This window comes from Globicephala melas, chromosome 1, assembly GCF_963455315.2.
Source record: "Globicephala melas chromosome 1, mGloMel1.2, whole genome shotgun sequence".
NCBI lineage: Eukaryota > Metazoa > Chordata > Mammalia > Artiodactyla > Delphinidae > Globicephala > Globicephala melas.
The window spans coordinates 109620717-109648271 of record NC_083314.1 but is presented as its reverse complement, the minus strand read 5'-3'; the positions used below and the strand labels follow the sequence as shown (position 1 = coordinate 109648271).

Here is a 27555-nt window from a genome sequence, read left to right as displayed (position 1 = left end):
AAAAAAAAAAAAAAGCTCCAGTGAAGACGTGTTAACATCCTTGCAGAGGCACAGAGACTGTGATACATGAAGGCACTGAGAAGACTACACCAGAAAAGTTTCTTTTGCTCTGCTAGCCTTTAAGACCTTAAAGGTTTAAAGGGTCACCTTAGAGACCTTAATCTAGTGTGTAAAATCCGAACTATTACCAAAGACGCTTAGAGTGTTCCTAGAAATCTGGCATGATAAGTCACACATGTGTCAGTCTTTTGTTTTTCCAGCAGATTCTTATGTAGTACACTCTGTGCCTAAACATACTCTATGAAGATGTACAGAAAAATATGTAACCGTTTCTGTCCTCAGATGAACTTTACTTTTATTTGAAAACAAATATGAGATCAAATTAGTTGCATGGCACCTGAGCCAAGCCTGCATTTATTACCAGGATCCTGTGTGCCTCTACTTTAACAGGGAGACTGTGAAGTCTTTTCAGGATCTGAGTATCACTGCAAACTTGGATCCTGATTCCAAGAGTCACCGAAACGTTTGGCCATTCCCATTTCCCAGCACACAGGTACCAAGTGAATTTCCAGAGGTCCCCTAGGAGGGGGACTGGGGAAATCATTATCATTTAACCTTGTTCTAGAGTTGCAGAGTCCTTTCTCTTGGGATCCTGCCCTCTCCTCCAGGTGATAGGTTCATGATCTGAAATTGGTTTAGATCAAGACTACGGACGGTGTCTTTTTTATCGAGGCTACCTCTCAGCCTCCTGGTAAACATCCTTGTCTCCATTTGATTGTTTCCTCCCCTCCCTTTTGACTCTACAGACACCCTGTTCTATTTGCCATATTCAGAGGTTTCTCTGCTCAGGTCTGGCTGGCTGCCACTCCAACCACATTATAGACTGAGTGCTTGTGTTCTCCAAAACTCATTTGAGGAAACCCTAACTTCCAATGTTCCAATGTACTTGGAAGTGGGTCTTTGGGGAGGAAATTAGGTAATGAGTATGGGGACTTCATGAATCTGATTAGTGCCCTTATAACAAAGAATCATTAGGTTCTCTACCCGCCTCCTCCCTTTTCCAAAAATGTGAGGACACAGTAAGAAAGTTGCCATCTGTAAAGCTGCCAGAGGACCCTTACCAACAACACAACAGTGCTGGCACGTGCTTTTGGACTTACAGCTTCCAGAAACGGGGAAAAATAAACGTTCTTGTCTTAGCCACCCAGTCTACGGTAATTTTGTTATAGCAGCCTCAGCTAAGACAAACCATGATTCTCATCACTATGGTATGTACTTGGGCTTCTGATGTTTAAATGCTAACAGGTGGCCTCCATGCGTCAGGGTCTATAATCCCCAGTACTATCAGGGCATCCAGTTCTTCAACGATACATCACATCTTTGGCCCTTGCCTGCAGCAGAGAGTCAATCAATGAACATTCAAGAATGATGGGATTCCTCTCACCAGTGCATATTCTTAATGTTTAGTAATTTTCTTCCAATACCTTAGAAGTGTAACTCAAAGAGAGGAAGTGAAGGCTCCTCTAGCTGAGATTTCAAGGGGTAACAGGAAAGTTTATACCTTCTTTTTGAAGAAATATAAGGGATTAAAAACACAGCCAAAGTGAAAACAAGATTAGGATGCAAATTTAATGCTTTCTAGTATTCTGATCCAACTCATTGAACAGACTGATGTCATTTCTAGAAGCAATGAGCAATTTCATCATCTAATAGTCAATTTCACATTCCATTTATTATCATTTTTAGTATTATACTTTATGTTTTCTTTGTCATTTGAGAAACGATAATACAAGCTTTCTTTACAAAATTGAGAAGATAGAGGATATAATGAAAAGTGTGTGTCCCTTCCATCACGAATGCCAAGCTGTTCTCCCCAGAAGGAACCAATGATACCACTTTCTAATGAATCTTCCAGAGGCGTTCTATGTGTACATATATATGAGTGCACATAAGAATTGCATTTTTTATGGTGAACAGATTATACAAACTGTTTTGTACCTCATTTTTTTCACTCTACTATATATCTTCAAGGTTGTTCTATATTTATACATATAAACCTCCACTATCAATTTTTTTACTGGCTACATAGTATTCCAGTATATGTACATGGAAAATGTATATTACCAATTTATATAGATGGACATTTAAGTAGTTTCCAATCTTTTGCCATTAAAAGGGATGCCTCAATGGGCCTCTTGTATGTATGTATGTATATATACATATATATGATTTTGCACACATATATTTCCTAAAAGTGAACATGCTATATCAAAGTGCATTTATTCTATCTAATGTGGGCCAGGCATCAATATTTTCTAGTAACCACTTTTTATATTTAAAGATTTGCTGAATGAAAGTGAAAAGCATTCACACCAAACATAGGCCAGAGCATGTACATATATTGTGTATCTATAATTTCTTTAAAAGAAGAGCTACTTCGTTTTAAATAGGGAGCTCACACCACTCACAATATGACCAAGAAGTTTGCCTAGAATGCACAATAGTGAAGAGATCTCTTTGCCAAATTCGTCCAAGGCTACTGCCAGCCAGGGAGTATCATCATCTTTAGTATTATCAATCATATTTTTCAAATGATTTACCTCTGCATTCATCTCCTCAGATTTCTTTCTAAATCCTTCTTTAAGCAGAGCTTCCTGGACCTAAAAAAAAAAAAAAAAAAAAAGTGAGAGAAGGGAAGTAAAACTTTTTAAATCCCCATTTTTTTCAAGGATTACATTTTGTCAAACTTTAAAACTTTGCAAATTATCTTTGTTTCACTGCTAAAATTGTTCTTTCTTACTCAGTCATGAAAGGAGAATTTTGTAACACAGAATATCTACTGGTTTGGACCTAAACACTAAGAGAAAGTATAGTTTACAGCCTTACTAATATTCACATACCATTGGGTTTTGCCAAAAAGCTAAGCCTGACATGAGGACATATATATGTTCCAGCCAAAAAATGAGAGGTGAGAGGTAACCTTGGTCTGATTGCACTGATTCTCAGTCCCACTCAAGATGGTGCAGTCACCCAAATCATAGAAATCTGTTATAAACTCATCCAGATGGACAGTGAGAAAATTCCCTCTATGTCACATGATAGCTTGGGTATCTATCCACACCTGGAGACAAGGCAGCAAGTTTAGAAGCCGTTGCCTCTCTATGTTTTTAAGTCTGGACATTTCCAATAGTTTTATGACAGCATAGATCTACCTCAGGGTCTCTGGGTGGTAGCAAGGTTCCTGGTAATCGGCAATGATCCTGGTAAAGCAAGCCAGTTGCTGCTCATATCAAATATATGTGGTTGGAATATCTGTTTAATGAAGCCTCATGAGATCATTTAAAAATTCTCAAAATGGATATCCAAACACTATTTATATTCTCCAGGGGACTGGAGGGGCCATAATCATGCTGAACTCTCCAGAGTCTACTTATACAGTAGAACTCAAAGGCTTTTTGGAAGGATTCAAAGGCTTCAGGGTTTTAATATATCACAAGCAGTAAATGGCAGCGGTGCTTCCCTCCCTAGTCTTGCTGTAACCTTCGCCCACCCCTTCCTGATGTACAAGGGTAGTGACCGTCAAGCACTACTAAGGCCACAGCCTGACCTACCTTCAGCTTATGCTCCAACATCATATTGTGCTCTCTCAGTTGCTTTTCTCTTCTCCTCGCCAGCTTCTCTGTCAGCTGGGCTATGTTTTCCTGGAGACTCCTCTGTCGTGCTGCCGTCTGCTGCTCCAGCTCCTGCAGTTTCTGTTTCAGCAGCTCCTGTTCCCTCTCAGCTGTCTCCCTCCTGGCCTGCTCCTCTGCCCCAAGAAGGTTTTAGAGAGGGATGAAAATAAGGTAAGGACTGATCTCTACCCTCCTGACCTCAGAGACCAAATAAAATTGGAAAGGGAGGTAGAAAATCTCTGAAATCCGCCCCCCGTGTCCACACCACCAAGAGCACATTTCAGAATGTGATGGGAGAGGCTCTGTCTGGCTGACATCTAACCATGTCCAACCACAACTCCCCTTGCTGTTTTTGGATGTAGCAGAGCTATCCCACAGATGGAGAAGAGGCTCCTTCTTCCTTATCAGGAAGGTTTTGCTCTCACACCTGTCAGAGGAAACTGCGGGACTGCCAGAGCCCTACTCCGTACCTACTACAGCCTTCTCCCCATCACTGAGGGCTTTATCTGCCTGCAGGATGGATTTCTCTATTGCCACCTGTGACAGCAGAAAGTTCTGGAGGACTTCGTTTGCCTGAGGAACCAAGAAGGAGCACAGAACTTAAAATTCCATTGAGGAGATTAGTGCTGCAAAAACAAGTATGTCCATGTAATTTTTGCTTCATGTTTAAAATTCTACAGTGGTTCACTACAACAAGCCTAAGCTCCTTACAGCGACCTGTCTTCCTCCAGTATCTAGCCCCATGGTACTTCCTTCTACCCACTCCAGATCCCAGCCAGTCAGAACTATGTTCAGTTCTACAAACCCAGGATGTCTGGTGCTTTCCTATATTGCTCTTCCCAATGTGAAATACTGCCTCTAAAATGTGCTGCTGTTTTCCTCTGCTACTTGCTGTCTGTAACTTTAGGCAAGTTAGTTTAACTTGCTAAGCTTCTCCGTTCAGATCTTTAAAATGTTGACAATAAGCGTAGATGCTTCTTAATGTTATTTGAAGGATTAAAGAGTCTAGCGAAAGAGCTTAGCATTATGGCTATAGGCAATAACAGTTCAAAATATGTCAGCTGCATTCTCCTCTAGCTGAGATTTCAAGGGGTAACAGGAAAGTTTATACCTCCTTTTTTTGTTTGTTTTTTGTTTTTTGTTTTTTTTGTTTTTTGTTTTTTGCGGTACATGGGCCTCTCACTGTTGTGGCCTCTCCCGTTGCGGAGCACAGGCTCCGGACGCTCAGGCTCAGCGGCCATGGCTCACGGGCCCAGCCGCTCCGCGACATGTGGGATGTTCCCGGACCGGGGCACGAACCCGTGTCCCCTGCATCGGCAGGCGGACTCTCCACCACCGCCACCAGGGAAGCCCTATACCTTCTTTTTGAAGAAATATAAGGGATTAAAAACACAGCCAAAGTGAAAACAAGATTAGGATGCAAATTTTATGCTTTCTAGTATTCTGATCCAACTCTTTGAACAGACTGATGTCATTTCTAGAAGCAATGAGCAATTTCATCATCTAATAGTCAATTTCACATTCCATTTATTATCATTTTTAGTATTATACTTTATGTTTTCTTTGTCATTTGAGAAATGATAATACAAGCTTTCTTTACAAAATTGAGAAGATAGAGGATATAATGAAAAGTGTGTGTCCCTTCCATCACGAATGCCAAGCTGTTCTCCCCAGAAGGAACCAATGATACCACTTTCTAATGAATCTTCCAGAGGCGTTCTATGTGTACATATATATGAGTGCACATAAGAATTGCATTTTTTATGGTGAACAGATTATACAAACTGTTTTGTACCTCATTTTTTTCACTCTACTATATATCTTCAAGGTTGTTCTATATTTATACATATAAACCTCCACTATCAATTTTTTTACTGGCTACATAGTATTCCAGTATATGTACATGGAAAATGTATATTACCAATTTATATAGATGGACATTTAAATAGTTTCCAATCTTTTGCCATTAAAAGGGATGCCTCAACGGGCCTCTTGTATGTATGTATGTATATATACATATATATGATTTTGCACACATATATTTCCTAAAAGTGAACATGCTATGTCAAAGTGCATTTATTCTATCTAATGTGGGCCAGGCATTGATATTTTCTAGTAACCACTTTTTATATTTAAAGATTTGCTGAATGAAAGTGAAAAGCATTCACACCAAACATAGGCCAGAGCATGTACATATATTGTGTATCTATAATTTCTTTAAAAGAAGAGCTACTTCGTTTTAAATAGGGAGCTCACACCACTCACAAAATGACCAAGAAGTTTGCCTGGAGCGCACAATAGTGAAGAGATCTCTTTGCCAAATTTGTCCAAGGCTACTGCCAGCCAGGGAGTATCATCATCTTTAGTATTATCAATCATATTTTTCAAATGATTTATCTCTGCATTCATCTCCTCAGATTTCTTTCTAAATCCTTCTTTAAGCAGAGCTTCCTGGACCTAAAAAAAAAAAAAAAGTGAGAGAAGGGAAGTAAAACTTTTTAAATCCCCATTTTTTTTCAAGGATTACGTTTTGTCAAACTTTAAAACTTTGCAAATTATCTTTGTTTCACTGCTAAAATTGTTCTTTCTTACTCAGTCATGAAAGGAGAATTTTGTAACACAGAATATCTACTGGTTTGGACCTAAACACTAAGAGAAAGTATAGTTTACAGCCTTACTAATATTCACATACCATTGGGTTTTGCCAAAAAGCTAAGCCTGACATGAGGACAAATATATGTTCCAGCCAAAAAATGAGAGGCGAGAGGTAACCTTGGTCTGATTGCACTGATTCTCAGTCCCACTCAAGATGGTGCAGTCACCCAAATCATAGAAATCTGTTATAAACACATCCAGATGGACAGTGAGAAAATTCCCTCTATGTCACATGATAGCTTGGGTATCTATCCACACCTGGAGACAAGGCAGCAAGTTTAGAAGCCGTTGCCTCTCTATGTTTTTAAGTCTGGACATTTCCAATAGTTTTATGACAGCATAGATCTACCTCAGGGTCTCTGGGTGGTAGCAAGGTTCCTGGTAATCGGCAATGATCCTGGTAAAGCAAGCCAGTTGCTGCTCATATCAAATATATGTGGTTGGAATATCTGTTTAATGAAGCCTCATGAGATCATTTAAAAATTCTCAAAATGGATATCCAAACACTATTTATATTCTCCAGGGGACTGGAGGGGCCATAATCATGCTCAACTCTCCAGAGTCTACTTATACAGTAGAACTCAAAGGCTTTTTGGAAGGATTCAAAGGCTTCAGGGTTTTAATATATCACAAGCAGTAAATGGCAGCGGTGCTTCCCTCCCTAGTCTTGCTGTAACCTTCGCCCACCCCTTCCTGATGTACAAGGGTAATGACCGTCAAGCACTACTAAGGCCACAGCCTGACCTACCTTCAGCTTATGCTCCAACATCATATTGTGCTCTCTCAGTTGCTTTTCTCTTCTCCTCGCCAGCTTCTCTGTCAGCTGGGCTATGTTTTCCTGGAGACTCCTCTGTCGTGCTGCCGTCTGCTGCTCCAGCTCCTGCAGTTTCTGTTTCAGCAGCTCCTGTTCCCTCTCAGCTGTCTCCCTCCTGGCCTGCTCCTCTGCCCCAAGAAGGTTTTAGAGAGGGATGAAAATAAGGTAAGGACTGATCTCTACCCTCCTGACCTCAGAGACCAAATAAAATTGGAAAGGGAGGTAGAAAATCTCTGAAATCCGCCCCCCGTGTCCACACCACCAAGAGCACATTTCAGAATGTGATGGGAGAGGCTCTGTCTGGCTGACATCTAACCATGTCCAACCACAACTCCCCTTGCTGTTTTTGGATGTAGCAGAGCTATCCCACAGATGGAGAAGAGGCTCCTTCTTCCTTATCAGGAAGGTTTTGCTCTCACACCTGTCAGAGGGAACTGCGGGACTGCCAGAGCCCTACTCCGTACCTACTACAGCCTTCTCCCCATCACTGAGGGCTTTATCTGCCTGCAGGATGGATTTCTCTATTGCCACCTGTGACAGCAGAAAGTTCTGGAGGACTTCGTTTGCCTGAGGAACCAAGAAGGAGCACAGAACTTAAAATTCCATTGAGGAGATTAGTGCTGCAAAAACAAGTATGTCCATGTAATTTTTGCTTCATGTTTAAAATTCTACAGTGGTTCACTACAACAAGCCTAAGCTCCTTACAGTGACCTGTCTTCCTCCAGTATCTAGCCCCATGGTACTTCCTTCTACCCACTCCAGATTCCAGCCAGTCAGAACTATGTTCAGTTCTACAAACCCAGGATGTCTGGTGCTTTCCTATATTGCTCTTCCCAATGTGAAATACTGCCTCTAAAATGTGCTGCTGTTTTCCTCTGCTACTTGCTGTCTGTAACTTTAGGCAAGTTAGTTTAACTTGCTAAGCCTCTCCGTTCAGATCTTTAAAATGTTGACAATAAGCGTAGATGCTTCTTAATGTTATTTGAAGGATTAAAGAGTCTAGCGAAAGAGCTTAGCATTATGGCTCTAGGCAATAACAGTTCAAAATATGTCAGCTGCATTCTTACTATCATTATTACTTTTTTATTATTACATTTGTTACTATCACCTTTGTAGCCCATTTTCACAGGTTCACAAGAGTTATAACTTTGTATGCAATTGTCTGTGTATTGGACTTCCTCTCTTGTGATCAGCCTTGAGTACAAAGACTCTGATTTGTAGATCGTCTGCACTTGGCACATCAAAAAGCATGTTGTTGGATGAAGAAATGAACAATTTCTGTTCTGTCTCGTGAACTTTAGAAATCCATAGTCATTTTGGGGGAATGGACATTTCTCCTCAGGAATAAAGAACATTGTATGGACCTCAAGAGCTAAAACTGTCATGATATGCCCATGCTCTCTCATTACCCACACCTGGTGCTGTGCTTTCAGATTTTCAGGAACCCCCCTTGACTCTATTCTGTAGACTCCCATGCTCCCCTTATTCCTCACCTTCACTCCTTTCCTGGGCACTTGGCAATACTCGCTTTCAACCATTCCCTTTGCTTTCCTGTAGAGTTCATGACCTCCAGGAACAGAAAAAGTGCCTGCTGAAATATTTTCCATTAGGGCCTTGGAAAGCTCCTGAAGTTTAGCCTGGCAGTATTTGACAGATGCCTGTTCATTCTGCAGCAAGAAACCCTCCTTCTTATCCTTTATGATTTCCTGCAAGGGAAATGTAGAGAGATGTCACCAGAAGCAAGGAACAGAGGAGATACGTTTCCAAGGAATCTGGTAGAAGGACTGGTGTGACTGTGGTCCTCAGGAGAAAAGCATTCTGTTGGAGTACAGGGAATAAAACAGCAATCACAAGATCTGATCTACTCACAATCTTGAAAACTCTCTGTAAGACCACAGGAAAGTTTCTAAGCCTCCCTTCAGGCTCTTCATCTGAAATGTTGGAGGCACATTATCTAATCTCTGTGGTTCCTTGCAGCTGCAACATTCAGTGATTCTATATTCAATGATACAAGGAGCAACCTAAGTTGAAAATGGCCTGGAATGAAGGGCTGATAAGAGAAATTTTGGGTGCTGGTCATGGGAATGTGTTCACAGGAAGAGAAACCAGCTTCAGAATGACTTTTGGATGCTCTGGACAGCCTTGGAATCCACAGAAGTATTTACTTTATGAAGATATCTATACTGATTTTACATCAGAGTTGAGAGACATTTCCAGATAAACTGCCTGAGGCTTGGCAGAAAAAAGAAGGAAATGTAGTCCTTTGAAGCCCTATATCCCTGATGGGAACACAGACTACTTTATCCTTGAGAGAGGGATGAGCCATGGGTTCAATAAAGGCTCTGCTAGGCTTTTGACAGATGCCTCTTCATTCTGTCATATTCTCCCCTTCTTCAAGAGAAGGGGACAAATAGTAAATACTAAGAGAAATTACCACAAGATTCTTCTGGAATTCCTGATTTTCATCCTTGAAGGAGCACTCCATGAAGATTGCAATGGCTTCCCTCTCACAGGCTGCGTGCACCTCCAGAAGCTCCTGGAGCGTGTCCGTGGGGAGCCTCAGTTGCTGGGCCATCTGCTCACTGTAGTGGTCGGCTGCCTTCTGCACGGCCGCTGAGTTCTCCAGCTGGGCCAGAGTTGTCACTGCGTTCTCCAAACAAGGTACAGCTCCAGTATTGATGGTATCCACATAGGTCACAACCAGAGTCCTCAGACCTGAATAAGCCAGGACATTTAAGGGATAAATATTAAGTTATCAGTCAATAGGCACCAGGATTCTGAGGCTACATTTCTAAGGTCTCACACACACACACACACACACACACACACACACACACCACTTCCCCCTTCTACTATCCCTACCTTCATTTCCCTACTGACTCTTCATTTTTATGGTTTTCCAGCCCACAGGGCTGAAAAAAATTAAAAATTTACCTGTATGTAAAATACTAGGGGATATCTGAAATATTGAAAGCAAGATAGATTACAGAGGTATTAGATGAGACAGGGTATATCAGATTATATCAGATTATATTTATTCCCAATTCTGGGGCTTTGAATGGATTTTTCAGTGATTTATGGGCTAATATTTATTTTTGGACCACTGTAAACTCCCAAAATATTTTTTGTATTCTCTTGTGAAGAACACTTACTATACAAGACTTCCCCTGAGAAAATGGAATTTTGTTTTTATACCCAGATAGTGAATTTTTTTCTTAGTGTAGGAATTTTTCAGATCAGTGGAAGCCACAGATTTCAGTGACAAAACTTGCAATTTGGGGGAGAGATTTTTAAATCTCCGAAAGTAAGATAAGTATAAAATATACACATTTCTTCATGGAGTATGAATGTCTGTAAAACCTAAATTCTATACGGAATCACACAAAACTACTGAAAAACACATATATAAAATATTCAGTGGTCCCACGGAAATGGGAAAAAGAGTCTCACGGTTCCCAGTGACTGTGATTCCCTCTCTGAGGGTCTTGGTTTTTGCATTGGTGAAGATGTAAGAACAGAAATTGTTTGTTTGTTCCAGGAATTTAGGATCCAGTTGGTCTTCAGACACATTCTCAATATCAGCTAGAAGTTCTTTGTCATTTGTTGGCCGGTCAAAGACAAAACATTTCCGTGTTGGAAAGAAATGCCTGATACACTCTCTGGGTAGATTTGATGTTTGGGCTTTGGGATTCTTGCCTGAGGGACAGAAAAACAGAGATTAGACTGGGAAGAGTCTTGGGACAAGGGAGCTAATGGTTTTTATGACAGGGATTTGTGTATCTTTGCTGTCTTCTATGTTTATAACTCCTTTAACATAGACATTCAGTACTTCTATGCATATCAAACTTATACCAATGATGTAATTCTGGAGAGAAATTTGGGGAGACTTCTGATCCAGTAAAAGAAACCTATGGCTGGTATCCCCAGACCTGCACATGGTAGAGTAGTTGTCTATTAGATGTTTACTGAACTAATGGCTAAAAGAATGAAAGGTCAAGTGTAACTTTTTGCTCTACTTAATCTCATGTAGGAATTGAGCTGTGGGACTAAAAAGAAGAGCCACAAAAAAGGGATACTGAACAATATCAGGAATATTAGGAATGACACCAGATTATTTAGGTGAAATGATTTTGATGCTAAAAAATAATTGGTACAGAGTTAGCTAATTTTTAGTAAAAAACACTGAAGGGTAAATGTACCTAAAATGTAATTTTAAGATGTCACCACTAATCAATAACCTCTTTGACATAAAGGATTATGTTTGATCTGACAGTTGTCTTCTCCCCCCTAGCCAATTTCTCAATAAATATTTAAAGAAAGCATAAACAGAAAAATGAAAACAAAAAGGAATAAATCAGAATTGTTATATCTTTCAAGATTTCGTCAGATATACCCACGGTAAATGTAACCCATTAAAATAATTTATTAATTTGTAATTAAAGCATGGGTAAATATATGGGAATTAGGAGAAAGCTGTGATATGGAATGTAAAATGAATGTTCTAAAAATTATTGCAAATATTGAAAAGGCATAGATTGAAAAGACACACACTTCTTCAGGATTACTTAGAACATGAAGTCATTTTGTAGATGATATACTATACAGGATTAGAAAGTTCCCTCTTTGAGAAAAATAATACCTAGCTATGTGAAATGCACTTTTTTTTTTCATTAGATTGACTTTTCATTTTAATTTCATGTCTAACAAGTATCTTGTCAGTTTTTTTCCTCAACAAAAAAAGCAGAAGCCAAAATAGGGAACTCAAGTGTCTGGTCTTTAGAAGAATTAGCACCCATTGTAATCTGGATGCTAAGTTAAAAATGGTATGAAAAACAAATTGGTTTTGAATAATTTCACTTTACCTTACACTTTACTTTTCTTAAGAGAACTTAGACTCTAGTCCCTAGAGCTTTGCAATCCGCTTTCCAGCCACAGTTTCTACAGACTTTGATCGAGTCTCAAATACAAATGCAGCCCCAGAGATGGTGGACGGTGTGTAGTAGATCCCACCCTCTATTGGACCATCCACTGTCCAGACCATGCTCTGATACCTGGAATCAGCTTCAAGGCATTCTCCAGGTACTCATCTTCTGTGATAGGGTGACCGTTTAACATCAGTTCCAGGGTGAAATCCCGTACAGTCCAGATAAAGTCTGGAAAGAAACTCACAAACTCTGTGGAATCTTCTAGTACACCAGATCTTGAAGAGGACTTGGCCCTGATGAGTTCTGTGAGCTCTGTCACATAACTAGGAACTTGGTCAAGGAAAAGAAAACCCCTACACACAATTCCCACATTTCCCTAATTAAAAAGTATTATAATCACTCTCTTTTGCCGTGAGTCCCCTCCACTCCACTAAAGGCAGCTAAATAACAGGGAAGGAGAAACTGACTCTATCTCCATTCCCAAAAACTCAATGAAACTTGGTGGTTCAGTTCCTGGAAGGATACTGCAGTTGTTCCAGGGCCTGGTGGTTGATGGTGTTCATGCTGTTGTAGACAAAGCTGCTACATAGAAGCACAGTCAGGGCAAAGATCCACGAGTCATTCTTAGGGTCACCCTAGAAAGCACATTTGAACACAAGACTTAGGAGTTTACTCCTAAATTAGAAATTCATTCATACACTTATTCTATCATATTTTCATTTATTATTTCAGCTGACATACTCACCATGCAAAGAAATTGTTTGAAGAGAAACATAAATACAGATAACAGCTTTGACAATTACAAAGACATTTTTATGTTTCCAATTTTTTCATATATAAAATCCTTCTTATCTTCATAGTGCTTTTTTTCCCCTCAATTGGATGAAGTAAAATAACATATACATAAAATCGAGTACAGTACTTGGTGTGTAATTATGTATTCAATGATGACTGTTAGCACTTATTTATTCTACAAATATTTATTAATCATAGCCCATATAAAATATACCACAGTTGGCATAACTGGGTATTTAAATTATATCCAATCAGTAAATATCTGCAAGTAGTTACTGAATGCTCCCTACTGTTTCTTAGATTTCAAAAAGCCATGTTAAAAATGACAATTATTCCTTTCAAGATGCCTATTTCAAAGGAGTGACAAACATCCATAACAACAAATGTAACAAAGATGACAATACCTATAAAAAGCTTACATCTTAGTAGTGTATATAAGCAGTTGAACTTATAGCTATAATATTAAATTAAAATTTGTCAAGGAAGAATAGAGCTATGAAAGCTGGAGAAAGAATCTATGGTATGAAAGCCTCCTCAAAGTCTTGAACTGAGTATTAAAGGATTGGTTGAATGTGGAATTGAAGAAATGAAGGTGGTCCCATAGATAGAAACACTCACAGAAGCAAAATTAGACATGGGAGAATACAGGGGTCTTGTAATGAAAATAGAGTCATTTCATTTGACTGGAGCAGAGGTTGAGTGGAGAAGTACATTTGAACTCTAGTGCAGCCTGATGAAGGACCTTAAAGGCCAGGCTAATTTGTTTGTATAAATCATAGCACTGTCTAAGTAATAGCATACATCCAGAGATCATTTCTACTATAACGGTTGTGAAGCTATTCCCTAGAACAAATGCAAAAACTGTGATTCATGTCAAGAACAGTCTATATTGGAGTTTGGGGGGGAAATAATCTATTCATCACTTTATTTCCCCAAAATGCAATTTTTAAAAATAATCAATTAGGATAAGAAGAAGTGGTATTTATGACAAACAATAAATTATTTCAACAACAAGACTATATCATTGCTTGATATATGATTTTAAATAAATACAGAATTTCTAATTCTCCTTTGGGAAGAAATAGAAAGCTATAGAAATTTAGATACTATTTCCAAATAAGTCTCAAAGTAAGTGGAAAAAAAGTAATTTATTTCATCCATTAGTAGAAAGCTAAAATACCAAAAATCCATCTTAAAATGTTTCTTGTAGGACAAACACATGCCTTTATAGAAACAGCACATTCAGAGGTATCTTACAGCATTCTACAATGCTCTGTGAGTAGTTGATGAACTTCATCATAGAAAATATAAACCCATCTCTTAACTCTAACCCTCAAATACATTCTTCATCTGGTAGCTAAGAAGGTGAATCAGAAAACTTTCCTCACTCCCAGGTTGATGTTTCTCCACTTTCTTACCAAGGCATCCTTACACTTAACTGTCAATTATGGAAACTGTGAAGTGCTGCCTGGATCACGTTTCAAGACTGAAGGACTTAGTCCCCCAGCTGTTGGGAGTGCTGGTGAAAGACAGTCTTCAGGTGTCAGGCCTCTTAATTAGAAAGGCTTCCAGAGCAGGCTTCCAATAATTTATCAGCACCCTTGTCCCAGCTCAGGATAACTCAAAAGGACCTTTCAATCTAGAGCTCACATGGAATTGACAGAAGTTGGAGATTGCAACGCAGCACTTCTTCCTCTCTCCAACCTGCTTCTTTACCAATCATACTTTATTAAACCCGACTGCATATGTGCGGCCTTGTCAACTGGACTAAAGACTCTTTGAGGACAGGACCTTTATTTTGGTCAGTGATATCTACAGTACTAAGTCCAAAGGTCTAGAATTCGGTTGTTCAACAATTATTTATTAAATGTAATCAAGTCATCCACACAGTGCCAAGAAATAAAAGATTTTATCTAACATACCATGATACATTACCTAGAAGTGAGATTCAAACAAACCATAGTCTGCCTCCTTTACTATAGGTGATTTCTAGACTTTACAAATAGACAACAGCAGTTAAATGTGTATGATCATCAAGCAATAAGGAGAAAATCCAGAATAAAAAGGATTTATCTGTGATTTTCTGCCTTACCTTTTCCACATCGCCCAGGCCCTCTGTGTCCAGAAGGACCAGGGTATGGTCTGACTTGGAAGGGTGAGGCACACACCACATCCAGATGCCCTTTGTTTTAGACTGCACTGTAGAGCCCAGAGGGAAACCTGCAAGGGGAGGGGAGAAAGCAACATTCAGTTACAGCAGATAATCTAAGCAGCCCAGGGGCTACAAAGTCAGACTTACTGGAGTTTAAGTACCCCAGCATACAACATGGTGCTTTCTCTATTTCCTCAAGAATGTCCTACTTTGTCTGTCACCTATTTCAAGGAGGAGGGGATATTAATTGTGAGAATGACGCCAAGCAAGGGATCAACAAGGAGACAAAGAGGTATCCATGAATCAGACAAAACAGAGGTCTCAGGTAACCATAAGAAGAGTATTTTGAAGGAATGGTGAGGTTCAGAGACAGAGAGAAGTGGATTGCAGTAAAATATGGGCAGGTAAAAAAGTGGAAAAAAGAAATTGAGATTATACTTTTTGCCAGACAAAATAATTTTTGAAAAGGGTAAGAGGTATTAGCCACAATAGGATATGAAGTCCAGGAAGGGTTTTTAAGATAATACATAATGAAACATCTTTATATGTTGATGAGAATATCCCATAGAAAAGCAAAATGTGTTTCGAGAGAGAGAGAAGACACAATTGCAAGAGCCCAGTACTTAAGCAGGTAGAAGAAGGTAGGATTTTTTGCATACATAGGAGAAATATTGCTTTATAGGAATAAAACAAAAAATATGATAACAGATCACAATAAGGTAGTGATTTAGTGGTGAGAATTAGAAGTGAAACGGTGGCTTATTGAGAGGAATTTGGTTCTCCCTTCACATGACCAGGGAAGAAAATTAAGAGGCTGAGATATCAGCTAGAGTCAAACAAATGGATCCTGACCAAGTATAACACTCACCATTGTTCTGTCCTTTAAGACGGTTCATCAAGTAGGATTTGCCTGTACGATACAGTCCTACAATGGCCACCACCACCAATGGCTGTGAAATCTTCTCAAGAATCTGTAGAGCTTCCTGGTTCACTGACAGCAGGTCATTGTCATTTTCCACCAGACAAATGGGGTCCATCATGTTGGGTCCAGATGCCATGGCAACCTGCTAACCTAGAAGTGATTCCTAGTAGAAATAAGATTATAAAGTCATTCCCTAACTCAGAGTCATACAAGCACTTGTCAACGTTGGACTTGGTAAGAATTCTGTACTTTCCATGAGACGAAAGCTAACCTAGAATTAGCAGACTACAGAGGCTTCCCTCCATCATTCCCTCAAATCTCTGATGAGGTTTGTAGTGAAACACAGGCTATTATCACTCTCTATAATTTTACTTCAATAATAATAATAAAATTCAAGTTATTGTTACTACACACTGAAGGCCTAGAATATACCAAGCCCTATGATACATAAAGTACATACCCACCTAAACGCATACTTAAAAGAACCAACCATGCTATTAGAGACATGGAACATTCAGCTTCATCCCCCAACCTCTGGGGATCAGAGAACAGCTGAAAGTTGTGTAATCATCAATGACTAATTGTTTAATCAACCATCCCTATTTAATGAAGACTTCATTTAAAAAACTGAAAAACCCTAATTAAAAGGGTTCAGAGAGATTCTGACTTGATGACCATGGAGGTGGTCAAAGGATGGCATGTCTAGAGGGGACATGGAAGCTCCACAACCCTTTCTTACCTTTCTCTATGCATTTCTTCTATCTTGCTGTTCCTGGGTTGTATCCTTTTTTAATAAACCAGTAATCTAGTAAGTAAACTGTTTTTCCTGATTTCTGTAAACCATCCTAGCAAATTATTGAAACTGAAGAGGAGATGGTGGGAACCTCCAATGTATAGCCAGTTAGAAGTCCAGGTGACAACCTAGACTTGCAATTGGCATTTGAACTGGGGGGCAGTCTTGTGGGACTGAGCCCTTAACCTGTGGGGTATGGACTAACTCTTGGAAATTAGTGTCAGAAATGCTTAGTGTGAAAAAAATGCCCAGATATGTGGTGACCAGAAGTGAAGTATGGAGAATAGAAAGTTGAGAGGAGAAATTGAATTTTTCCTTTTCAGGGTGGAGACAAACAATAGATGATCAAAAGACCCAAGGAGAGAAACTTTGGGAAATTAAGATATTTAAAAGCAGCATATACAGGGGAAAACTGAAAAGGCACACACAGGTTCAGGGAAGATGCATGCTCAGAAAAGCCTAAAAAGACTTTATGGTTTCTCTTTAGCTTAATCCCAAGCCTCAAAACCAAGGGCCAGTTTAGTGAAAGAATTCCTTGGCACAAAGCCAGTATGCAAAGAATGGGAAAGTTAGCTGCTTTTATAAATGCCCGATTTTCAACAAAAGCAACAACAAAACAAAAATCACAAGGCATACAAAGAAATGTATGCCCATTCAAGGCATACAAAGAAAATGTGGCCCTTTCAAAGGAAGAAAATAAAGTAGTATGAAACACCCCTGAAGAAATACATGCACTAAGTGTTCTAGGCAAAGACTTTGAAATAACTTTCTTAAATATGCTCAGAAAGCTAAATGAAAACACAAAGAACTAAAGAATACCAGAAAAACAATATGTGGGGACTTCCCTAATGGCCCAGTGGTGAAGAATTTGCCTTCCAATGTAGGGGACACAGGTTCGATCCCTGGTTGGGGAACTAAGATCTCACATGCTGCAGGGCAACTAAGCCCATGTGCCTCAACTACTGAGCCCGTGCGGCACAACTAAAGAGCCCGCATGCCTCAACTACAGAGCCCACGCGTTCTGGAGCCTGCACACCACAACTAGAGAGCCTGCATGGTGCAACTACTGAGCCCATGTGCTATGGAGCCCATGCACTACAACTAGAGAGAAGCCTGCATGCCACAACGAAAGATCCCACATGCTGCAACTAAAACCTGAGACAGCCAAACATTAAATAAATAAATAAGCTGTAACTCCATCCCATCCACACATTTCTAAAAAAAAAAGAAAGAAAAGAAAAACAATATGTGAACAAAATTTTAAAATCAACAAAGTGATAAAAATAATAAAAAGGAACCCAGTAGAAATTCTGAAACCGGAAAATACAATAACTGAATTTAGAAATTTTCTAGATGGGATTAGACTTATGCAGTCAAAAGAAAGAATCAGCAAACTTAAAGCTAAGATATCTGAAGTTATAAAGTCTCAGGAGCAGAAGGAAGAAAGAATTTTTTAAAGTAATATAGCCTAAGAGATTTATGGGATATTGTCAAGTAGACAGATACATGCATTACGGAAGTCACTGAAGCATAAGTGGAGAGGCAGGGCAGAGAGATTCTTTGAGGAAATAATCACTAAAAATTCCCAATGTGATGAAAAAACATGAATCTACAAATGCAAGAAGTTCAACAACTCAAATAGGATAAATAATTAGAGACCCATGCTGAAACGTATTATAATAAAACTGTCAAAAGACAAAGAGAGAATCTTGAAATCAACAAGAAAGAAGCAACTCATCACAACCCACCACCCAAAAGAATTCGAAAGAGAAGAACAAACAAAGCCCAAAGTCAGCAGAGGGAAGGAAATAATAAAGATCAGAGAGGAAATAAATAAAATAGAGATCAAAAAACAATAGAACAGATCAACAAAACCAAGAGCTGGCTTTTTGAAAGGATAAACAAAATTGACAAACCTCTAGCCAGGCTCACCAAGAAAAAAAGAGAGGACCGAAATAAACAAAAAAGAAATGAAAGAGGAGAAATAACAACTGCAACCTAAGAAATACAAAATAACATTAATGGATACTATGAATAGTTATATGCCAACAAATTGAACAACCTGGAAGAAACTGACAAACTTCTAGAGACATAGAGACTGCCAAGTCTGAATCAAGAAAAAACAGACAATTTGAACAGACCGATCACTAGAAGTGAAATAGAATCTGTAAAAACAAGCAAACAAACAAAAAATCTACCATAAAACAAAAATCCAGGACTGGATGGCATCACTGGGGAATGCTACCAAACATATAAAGAAGAACTTATACCTATCCTTCTCTAACAATTCCAAAAATTGAAGAGGGAACACTCCCAAATTCATTCTATGAGGCCACCATTTCCCTGATACCAAAACCAGACAAAGGCACCACAAATAAAGAAAATTACAGGCCAATATCTTTGATGAATATATATGCAAAAATCCTCAACAAAATATTAACAAACTGAAATCAACAATACATAAAAAGAATCATACACCATGATCAAGTTGGATTCATTCCAGTGTCACAAGTATGGTTCAATACAGGCAAATCAATGTGTTACACCACATTAACAAAAGGAAAGACAAAAATCACATGATCAATTCACTAGATGCAGAAAAAGCATTTGACAAAATTCAATATCCATTCATGATAAAAACTCTTGTCAAAGTGGGTATAGAGGAAGCATATCTCAACATAATAAAGTCCATTTATGAGAAACCCATAGCCAACATAATACTTAACAGTGAAAACTTGAGAGCCTTCCACTAAATTCAGGAACAAGACAAGGATGCCTACTCTCATCACTTCTCTTCAACATAGTATTGGAAGTCCTAGCCACAGCATTCAGACAAGAAAAAGAAATAAAATGTATCCAAATTGGAAAGGAAGAGGTAAAATTGTTACTATTTGCAGATGACATGATACTCTCTGTATAGAGAACCCTAGAGTCTCCACCCAAAAACTATTAGAACTAATAAATGAATTCAGCAAGGTTTCAGGATACAAGATTAATAAACAGAAATCTCTTGCATTTCTATACACTAATAAAGAAATATTAGTATGAGAAAATAAAGATATCTCATTTAAAATCACATCAAAAATAAAATAAAATATCTAGGAATAAACTTAACAAAGGAGTTGAAGACTATACTCCGAAAACTATAAAATATTGATGTAGGAAATGAAGATGATTCAAAGAAATGGAAAGACATCCAGTGCTCTTGGATTGGAAGAATTAATGTTATTAAAATGGCCATACTACCAAAGCAATCTACAAATTTAAGGCAATCTCTATCAAAGCATTTTTCACAGAACTAGAGCAAACAATCTGAAAATTTATATGGAACCATGAAAGATCCTGAATTGCCAAAGCAATCCTGAGAAAAAAGAGTAGAGTTGAAGGTATAACCCTCTCAGCCATCAGACTACATGATAAAGCTACAGTAATCAAAATGACATGGTACTGGCACCAAAAAACAACATGTAGCTCAATGGAACAGCATAGAGACCCCAGAAATAAGCCCACACTCATATGGTCAATTAATCTGTGACAAAGGAGGAAAGAATATACAATGCAGAAAAGACAGTCTTTTCAACAAGTGGTGCGGCGAAAACTGGAAAGCCACATGTAAAATAATGAAATTAAAACATTCCCTCACACCACATACTTAAATAAATTCAGAATGGTTTAAAGACCTAAATGTAAGACGTGAAACCTTGAAACTCCTAGAAGAGAACATAGGTGGAACATTCTGACATCAATTGTAGCAATATTTACTTAGATCAGTCTCCTAAGGCAAAAGAAATCAAAGCAAAAATAAACAAATAAGACATAATTAAATTTAAAAGCTTTTGCATAGCAAAGGAAACCATCAACAAAACGAAAAGACAACCTACAGAATGGGAGAAAATATTTGCAAATGATGTGACCAACAAGGGGTTAATATCCAAAATATACAAACAACTCATAAAACTCAACCTCAAAAAGCAAACAATTCAATCAAAAAGTGCACAGAAGACTTGAGTAGACGTTTTTCCAAAGAACATATACAGATGGCTAATAGGAACATGAAGAAATGCCCAACATCACTAATTACTAGAGAATTGCAAATCAAAACCACAATGAGCTATCACCTTACACCAGTCAGAATGGCTATCATCAAAAAGATCACAAATGACAAATATTGGAGAGCATGTGGAGAAAAGGGAACACTCATACACTGTTGGTAGGAGTGTAATTTGATGCAGCCATTAAGGAAAACAGCATAGAGATTCCTTAAGAAACAAAAAATAGAACTACCATATGATCCAGCAATCCCATGCCTGGGTATATATCCAGAAAAAATGAAAACTCTAATTCAAAAAAGATACATACACTCCAATGTTTATAGCAGCACTGTTTACAATAGTTAAGGCATGGAAGCAACCCAAGTGCCCATCAACAGATGACTGGATTAAGAAGTTGTAGTATATAGACAATGGAATATTATTTGGCAGTAAAAAGAATGAAATACTGCCATTTGCAGCAACATGGATGGACCTAGAGAATATTGTGTTTAGTGAAATAAGTGAAACAGAGAAAGACAAATAATATCAGTTATGTGTGGAAACTAAAAAATAATACAAATGAATGTATATTCAGAAACAAATACAGAAACAAAGTCACAGATGTAGAAAACAAACTTGTGGTTACCAAAGGGGAGAGAAAAGAGGGGAGGAACAAATTAGGGGTATAGGACTAACAGATAAAAAGTACTATGTATAAAATAGATAAGCAACAAGGATATACTGTATAGCACAGGGAATCACACCCATTATCTTATAATAACCTTTAATAAAATATAATCTACAAAAATACTGAATCATTATGCTGTATGCCTGAAACTAACACAATATTGTAAATTAACTATACTTCAATTTTTAAAAAAAAATTTTTTTAAGAAAAAAGAACTCTTTCCATAAAAACTGCTCTCAAAAATGAGGTAGAGCTTAAGACATTTCCAGGTAAAGAAAAGCTGAGATATCCATTACTACTAGACCTGTCCTGGTAGAAATGCTAAAGGGTTGAAATAAAGGACACTAGACAGTAACCAGAAAACCATAGGAATATAGAAAGATCTCTGGGAAAGGGAATTTATCAGTAAATATAAAAACCTGTATTATTGTAATTGGGGGTTTAATTACACTTTTTCTACAGTATATAAGAAACAAATACATAAAAATTATAAATCTATGTTAATGGATAGACAATATATAAAGATGTAATTTTGTCATTAATAACATAAAGTGGAGGAAGGAAGAGCAATGAAAAAGTAGAGTTTTTGTATGCATTTGAACTTAAGTTGGCACCTTTTCAAAATAGATATTATAAGTGTTACTGTAATCACCTCAGCCATCACAAAGAAAATATCTATAGAATATACACAAAAGGAAATACAAAGGGAATCAAAATATGTCACTACAAAAAAAATCAACTAAACATAAAAGAAGGCAGAAATGAAGAAAATTAGAAATAAAAATCAATAAGACATATAGAAAATAAATACGAAAATGGCAAAAATAAGTTCTTCCATATCAGTACTTACTTTAAATGCAGATAGATAAAACTCCCCCTAACAAATGTAAATGGATTAACTCTCCAATGAAAAGGCATAGATTGGCAGAATGGATGTTTTTTTAAAAGTGCTCCAACTACATGTTGTCTAACTCACTTTAGATCTAAGGACACACACAGGTTAAAAGTGAAAGAATGGAAGAAGATATTCTATGCAAATCGCAGTGAAAAGAGAGCTGGGGTGGTTATACCTACATGAGGCAAGAGAGAATGAATGTACTTCAAACATTATTAAAAGAGACAGAGAAGGACATTATGAATAGGTAAAAGAGTCAAGTCACTGGAATATAAAACAATTCTAAATATATATGCCTCAAACATCAGAGCTCCAAAATATATGAAGCAAGCATTGACAGAATTGAGCAACAGAGCACTCAAGAATAACAGGAGACTTTAAAACCCTACTTTCAATAATGGGTAGAAAAACCAGACAGAAGATCAATAACAAAATAGAGGACTTGAACAACACTACAGATTAGTTGGACCTAACAGACATATATGGCACACTCCTATTCAACAACAGGAGAATACACATTTTCCCAGGTGTGCATGGAATACTTCCAAGGATAGACAATATTTTGGGCCACAAAACAAACCTTAAATTTTAAAAAGTCTGAAATCATACAAAGTATCTTTTCTGATCACAGTGGAATAAAACTAGAAACTAATAGCTAGAGTAAAACTGGAAACCTCACAAGCATGTGGAAAATAAACAACACACTCTTAACCAACGGGTCAAAGAAGAAATTCCAAGAAATATTAGTTAATATTTAGAGACAAATGAGAATGAAAGCACAACATAACAAAACTTATAATATGTAGCAAAAGCAATACTAAGACGGAAAGTTATAACTGTAAATGATTGCAATAAAAAAGAAAAAACCTCAAGTCAACAACCTAAGTTTACTACTTAAGTAACTAGAGAAAGAAACAAGGTTCAGGGCTAGCAGAATGAAGGAAATAATAAAGATTAAGCAGAAATAAACAACAGCAAAGCAATAGACAAAATTTTAAAAAGCAAGCATTGGTTCTTCAAAAAGATCAGCAAAATTGACAAACCTTGAGCTAGACTGACTAAGAAAAAAAGAGAAGTCATATTACTAAAAACAGATATCAAAGTGGGATACTTCTTGGACGATGGCGGAAGAGTAAGACGCAGAGATCACCTTCCTCCCCACAGATACACCACATCTACAAGTGGAACAACTCCTACAGAATAAAAATTTACAAATTAAAAAAAAAAAACAGCAAAGAAAATGTGATTCATAAATAGGCAAAGGACCTGAACAGACATTTCTCCAAAGATACACAAATAGCCAATAGACACATCAAAGGATGCCTAACATCACTAATCATTAGGGGAATATGAATCAAAAGCACAATGAGATACCACCTCACACCAATTACGGTGGCTATTACCAAAAAAAAAAGGCAAACAAGTGCTGGCCAGGATGTAGAAAAATTGGAACCCTTGTGCATTGCTGGTGGGAATGTAAAATGATGCAACCACTGTGGAAAACACTATGGTGGTTCACCAAAAAATTCAACATAGAACTACTATTTGATCCAGCAATTCCACTTCAGGGTATATACACAAACGTATTAATAGCAGGGACTTGAACAGATATTTGTACACCAATGTTCACAGCAGCAGTATCTAAATTAGCCAAGAGGTGAAACAGCACAAATGTCCATCAAGGGATGAATGGATAAACAAAATGTGGCAAGTCATACAATGGAATATTATTCAGCTATAAAAAGAATGAAATTCTAATATGTTACATTGATGAACTTTGGAGACATTATTCTAACTGAAATAAGCCAGACACAAAAGGAAAAATATAATATGATTCCTCTTATATGAGCTACCTAAAATAGTCAAATGAATAGACAGTAAGTAGAATAGTGTCTAGCACGGGCTGCAGGGAGAGGGAATGAGGAGTTTTTGTTTATTTAAAGGGTACTGAGTTCCCATTTGGGATGGTGAAAATATCTGGAGTTGGATAGTGGTGATAGTTGCACAACTATGTGAATGTACTTAGTACCCCTGAACTAAGTAAAATGGTTAAAATGGTAAATTTTATGTTAAATATATTTTTTCACAATAAAAAGTTTAAAAAAAAAAGCAGACAATCTATTTTTCTGTGCCATGCTACTGCAACCAATTAATTGGCAGAATAATCTTCTGCAAAGACATTGGTTATCCTATAAGTTCCTTTATCAATAGCCAGTGGTAGCTTTCAAGTGACCATCATACACCAAAATGTGCTAACACTTTAGTGTGATCCTATGTGCTCATCTTTTACCTGCAGGTATAGAAGAGTGTTAAGTAGAAGAAGCAGCAGCTGTGTGGGAATGAGGTCAATAAAAAGGATGCAGCCTCCCTTTCAAAAAGAGAAGGCAGGAGACAGGAGAATGTCTTGTATCTTAAGGGATTCAGGCTGAAGTACTTAGCTGAGAAGGGTCAGGTTTTTTTGCAACTTAGTCCCAGAAATGAGAATAAGAATAAAAATGCAAATATCATTTTATATTACATTGAGAGAGATATACATGTATTTAGAGAGAGAAAGCAAATCTAGCAAGAGATCACCACTGGGTAAAGCTAGGTGAAAAGGATATGGGATTTCCTTGTCATTGTTTTCCAAGGCAAAGTTTGATTTGAAAAATTAAGTATTAAAAGCACAATTATACCATGGGTCTCCTAGCATATTTTTGATTGCTATTATGTTAAAAGTTTCCTATAATATCTATGCATGTTTCATTATCAGAATATACAAACATGATATAATATTCAAATATCTCAAATATTCAGTTTTATATTTATAGGTCAAGTATTCAAGATACATCTAATATTATCAAAAAAAAAAAAAAAACCGGAGAAAACAGCTCTATCAGTTACTACTCATGTGGCCTTAAACAAGGAGTCTCACCTAGACAATTTTAAAGATTGGGGGTGGTGGTGGTGGTGGGATGAACTGGGAGACTGGGATTGACATATATACACTAATATGTATAGAATAGATAACTAATAAGAACCTGCTGTATAAAAATAAATAAATAAAATTAAATTTAAAAAGAAAGATAATTATAGGGGTAATGTGAGAAAAATTATAGGTCCCGCCTGGAGAATGTTTTGATAATGAAATTAAATACTATAAGCTTATATCTGAGCATAGCATGTGACACGAAATAGGATTTCAGTACATGTTTGTTGAATTAGATGGAGATTTATCCGTAATAATTGCAGTGAACAAGTTGGTCCGTTGGGTGCGTTTGAACACAGTCTGTGAACTCGAGGTTACTAAGAAACAAGGCCTACAAATAGAAATTTTTTATCAGAGCAAAGCAGCAAGCAAATTCAAACACTGCTCCTGCACCATCTCCTTTTGTCTAATTCTTCAGTGTGGGGAGTAAAGAATACAAAGGAAAACATGGGCCTCTAGCAGCTACATTATAATTTCTGCAGTTGTCCAGTCCCCTCTTTAGAGTGAAGACTAAAGGAAGCTGTAGGAAGATGTGAGAGGAATAACTGCAAACAACTTTATATATGGAATCTTAAAAAAAAAAAAAATGGTCATGAAGAACCTAGGGGCAAGATGGGAATAAAGACGCAGACCTACTAGAGAATGGACTTGAGGACACAGGGAGGGGGAAGGGTAAGCTGGGACAAAGTGAGAGAGTGGTAGTGTATATATGGACATATATACACTACCAAATGTGAAATAGATAGCTAGTGGGAAGCAGTCGCATAGCACAGGGAGATCAGCTCGGTGCTTTGTGACCGCCTGGAGGGGTGGGATAGGGAGGGTGGGAGGGAGGCAGACGCAAAAGGGAAGAGATATGGGGATAATATGTGTATGTATAACTGATTCACTTTGTTATAAAGCAGAAACTAACACACCACTGTAAAGCAATTATACTCCAATAAAAACGTTAAAAAAAAAAGACCCCACCCGTTCAAAGGGCTAAAAATAAGATAAAAGGGGGAATCAAAAAACCCTGCAGGGGTGCCCCACACTCTCCTCTGAGTGTTTCCTTTTGCCTTTGCCTCAATAAACTGCTTTTTTGTTCTCTTTGCTCCAAAAAAACAAAAAACAAAAAAAACAGATTTGTGATTTCTTAGCTGTGAATAGGCTACAGAATTTTTAACTTCAATTAACAAAGTACAACTGTTCAGCCCTGCTCAGGAGTGGTTTTCAAAATTTGATCTACAGAAGAATCATCCAGAGGGGTTGTTAAACCCAGATTGTATAGATTTTTTAAATGCTACAAAAGACTCCAATGTAACTATGAAAAACAAACCAACAAACACAAGGGCGTGGGGGAGAAGAGAGAGGGAAGAGAGAGAGGAGGGGGAGCCAGAGAGAGAGAGAAGGAAAAAGAGAGAGTTTTGAAGAGATTTTTAATTTTTAACTAATAAAAAATCAGCTATGTGGGGACTAAATGTATCTCTACATAGATATTTTCAGAGCTCTCGCTACGAAGCTTTCTTAAGTATGACTGATAGAAAGATTAAAAGAAACAATCTCTTCAGATGATAATTGCCTATAACCTCCTTGGCAGAGACTGTCTTTTTTTTTTTTTTTGCTGTACGCAAGCCTCTCACTGTTGTGGCCACTTCCATTGCGGAGCACAGGCTCTGGACGCGCAGGCTCAGCGGCCATGGCTCACGGGCCCAGCCCCTCCGCGGCATGTAGGATCTTTTCGGACAGGGGCACGAACCCGTGTTCCCTGCATCGGCAGGCGGACTCTCAACCACTGCGCCACCAGGGAAGCCCCGCACAGACTGTCTTATTCTCTGAATTCTAATGCCAGCCACAGAGCTGGATAAAGCAAGACAGGCAAACTCCCATGAGGACTCTTTCGAGGAGCAGCACATCCAGGGAGACAGAGTGTGCCCGTCACTTTGCAGACCTTACTGATCCAGAGAAGCTGAGCGTCCTCCAAACTGAAGCCAGCCATAGACCTCTGCACCCCAGACAATAGGCAACCTACCCTCTCTCAATTGTCACTTTGAATCAGAAATCAATTTGGGGTTGCACATAAAAGAGATAGACATACCTGCTCCACACACACCAAGAACAGTTCCAGTTGCCTCTCACCTGTTGCTCACTTGCTCCTTGCACCTTTCTGTCCCTCCTTTATCAAAGCTAAAACAGACTGAGCAAGCCAGTCTCCCCTTCCAGTAGAGTAACGGGATAAAACTGAAATTGAAAGTAATTCATGCTGT

The 27555-nt window shown here is 38.0% G+C and overlaps 1 protein-coding gene across 4 annotated transcripts; it reads right to left on the bottom strand.

Annotated features, from left to right (window-relative positions):
• LOC115850189 (guanylate-binding protein 6-like) lies at nucleotides 1–27555 on the bottom strand. 4 transcript variants are annotated; one of them, XM_060303080.2, is made up of 14 exons: nucleotides 27387–27551; nucleotides 15881–16097; nucleotides 14953–15080; nucleotides 12591–12700; nucleotides 12192–12388; nucleotides 10591–10836; nucleotides 9575–9855; nucleotides 8634–8846; nucleotides 7605–7707; nucleotides 7075–7268; nucleotides 5937–6128; nucleotides 4142–4244; nucleotides 3612–3805; nucleotides 1–2660 (listed from the first exon to the last, which is right to left on the bottom strand). In XM_060303080.2, the coding sequence occupies exons 2-14, from the start codon at nucleotides 16068–16070 to the stop codon at nucleotides 2433–2435; spliced, it is 2379 nt and encodes a 792-aa protein (XP_060159063.1). In that variant the 5' UTR covers nucleotides 16071–16097; nucleotides 27387–27551; the 3' UTR covers nucleotides 1–2432. The 4 variants fall into 4 exon arrangements, 3 of the variants coding, with proteins under 3 accessions (XP_060159063.1, XP_060159066.1, XP_060159072.1); XM_060303083.1 differs by having other exon boundaries at nucleotides 27428–27536; XM_060303089.2 differs by lacking the exon at nucleotides 5937–6128 and having other exon boundaries at nucleotides 27387–27555.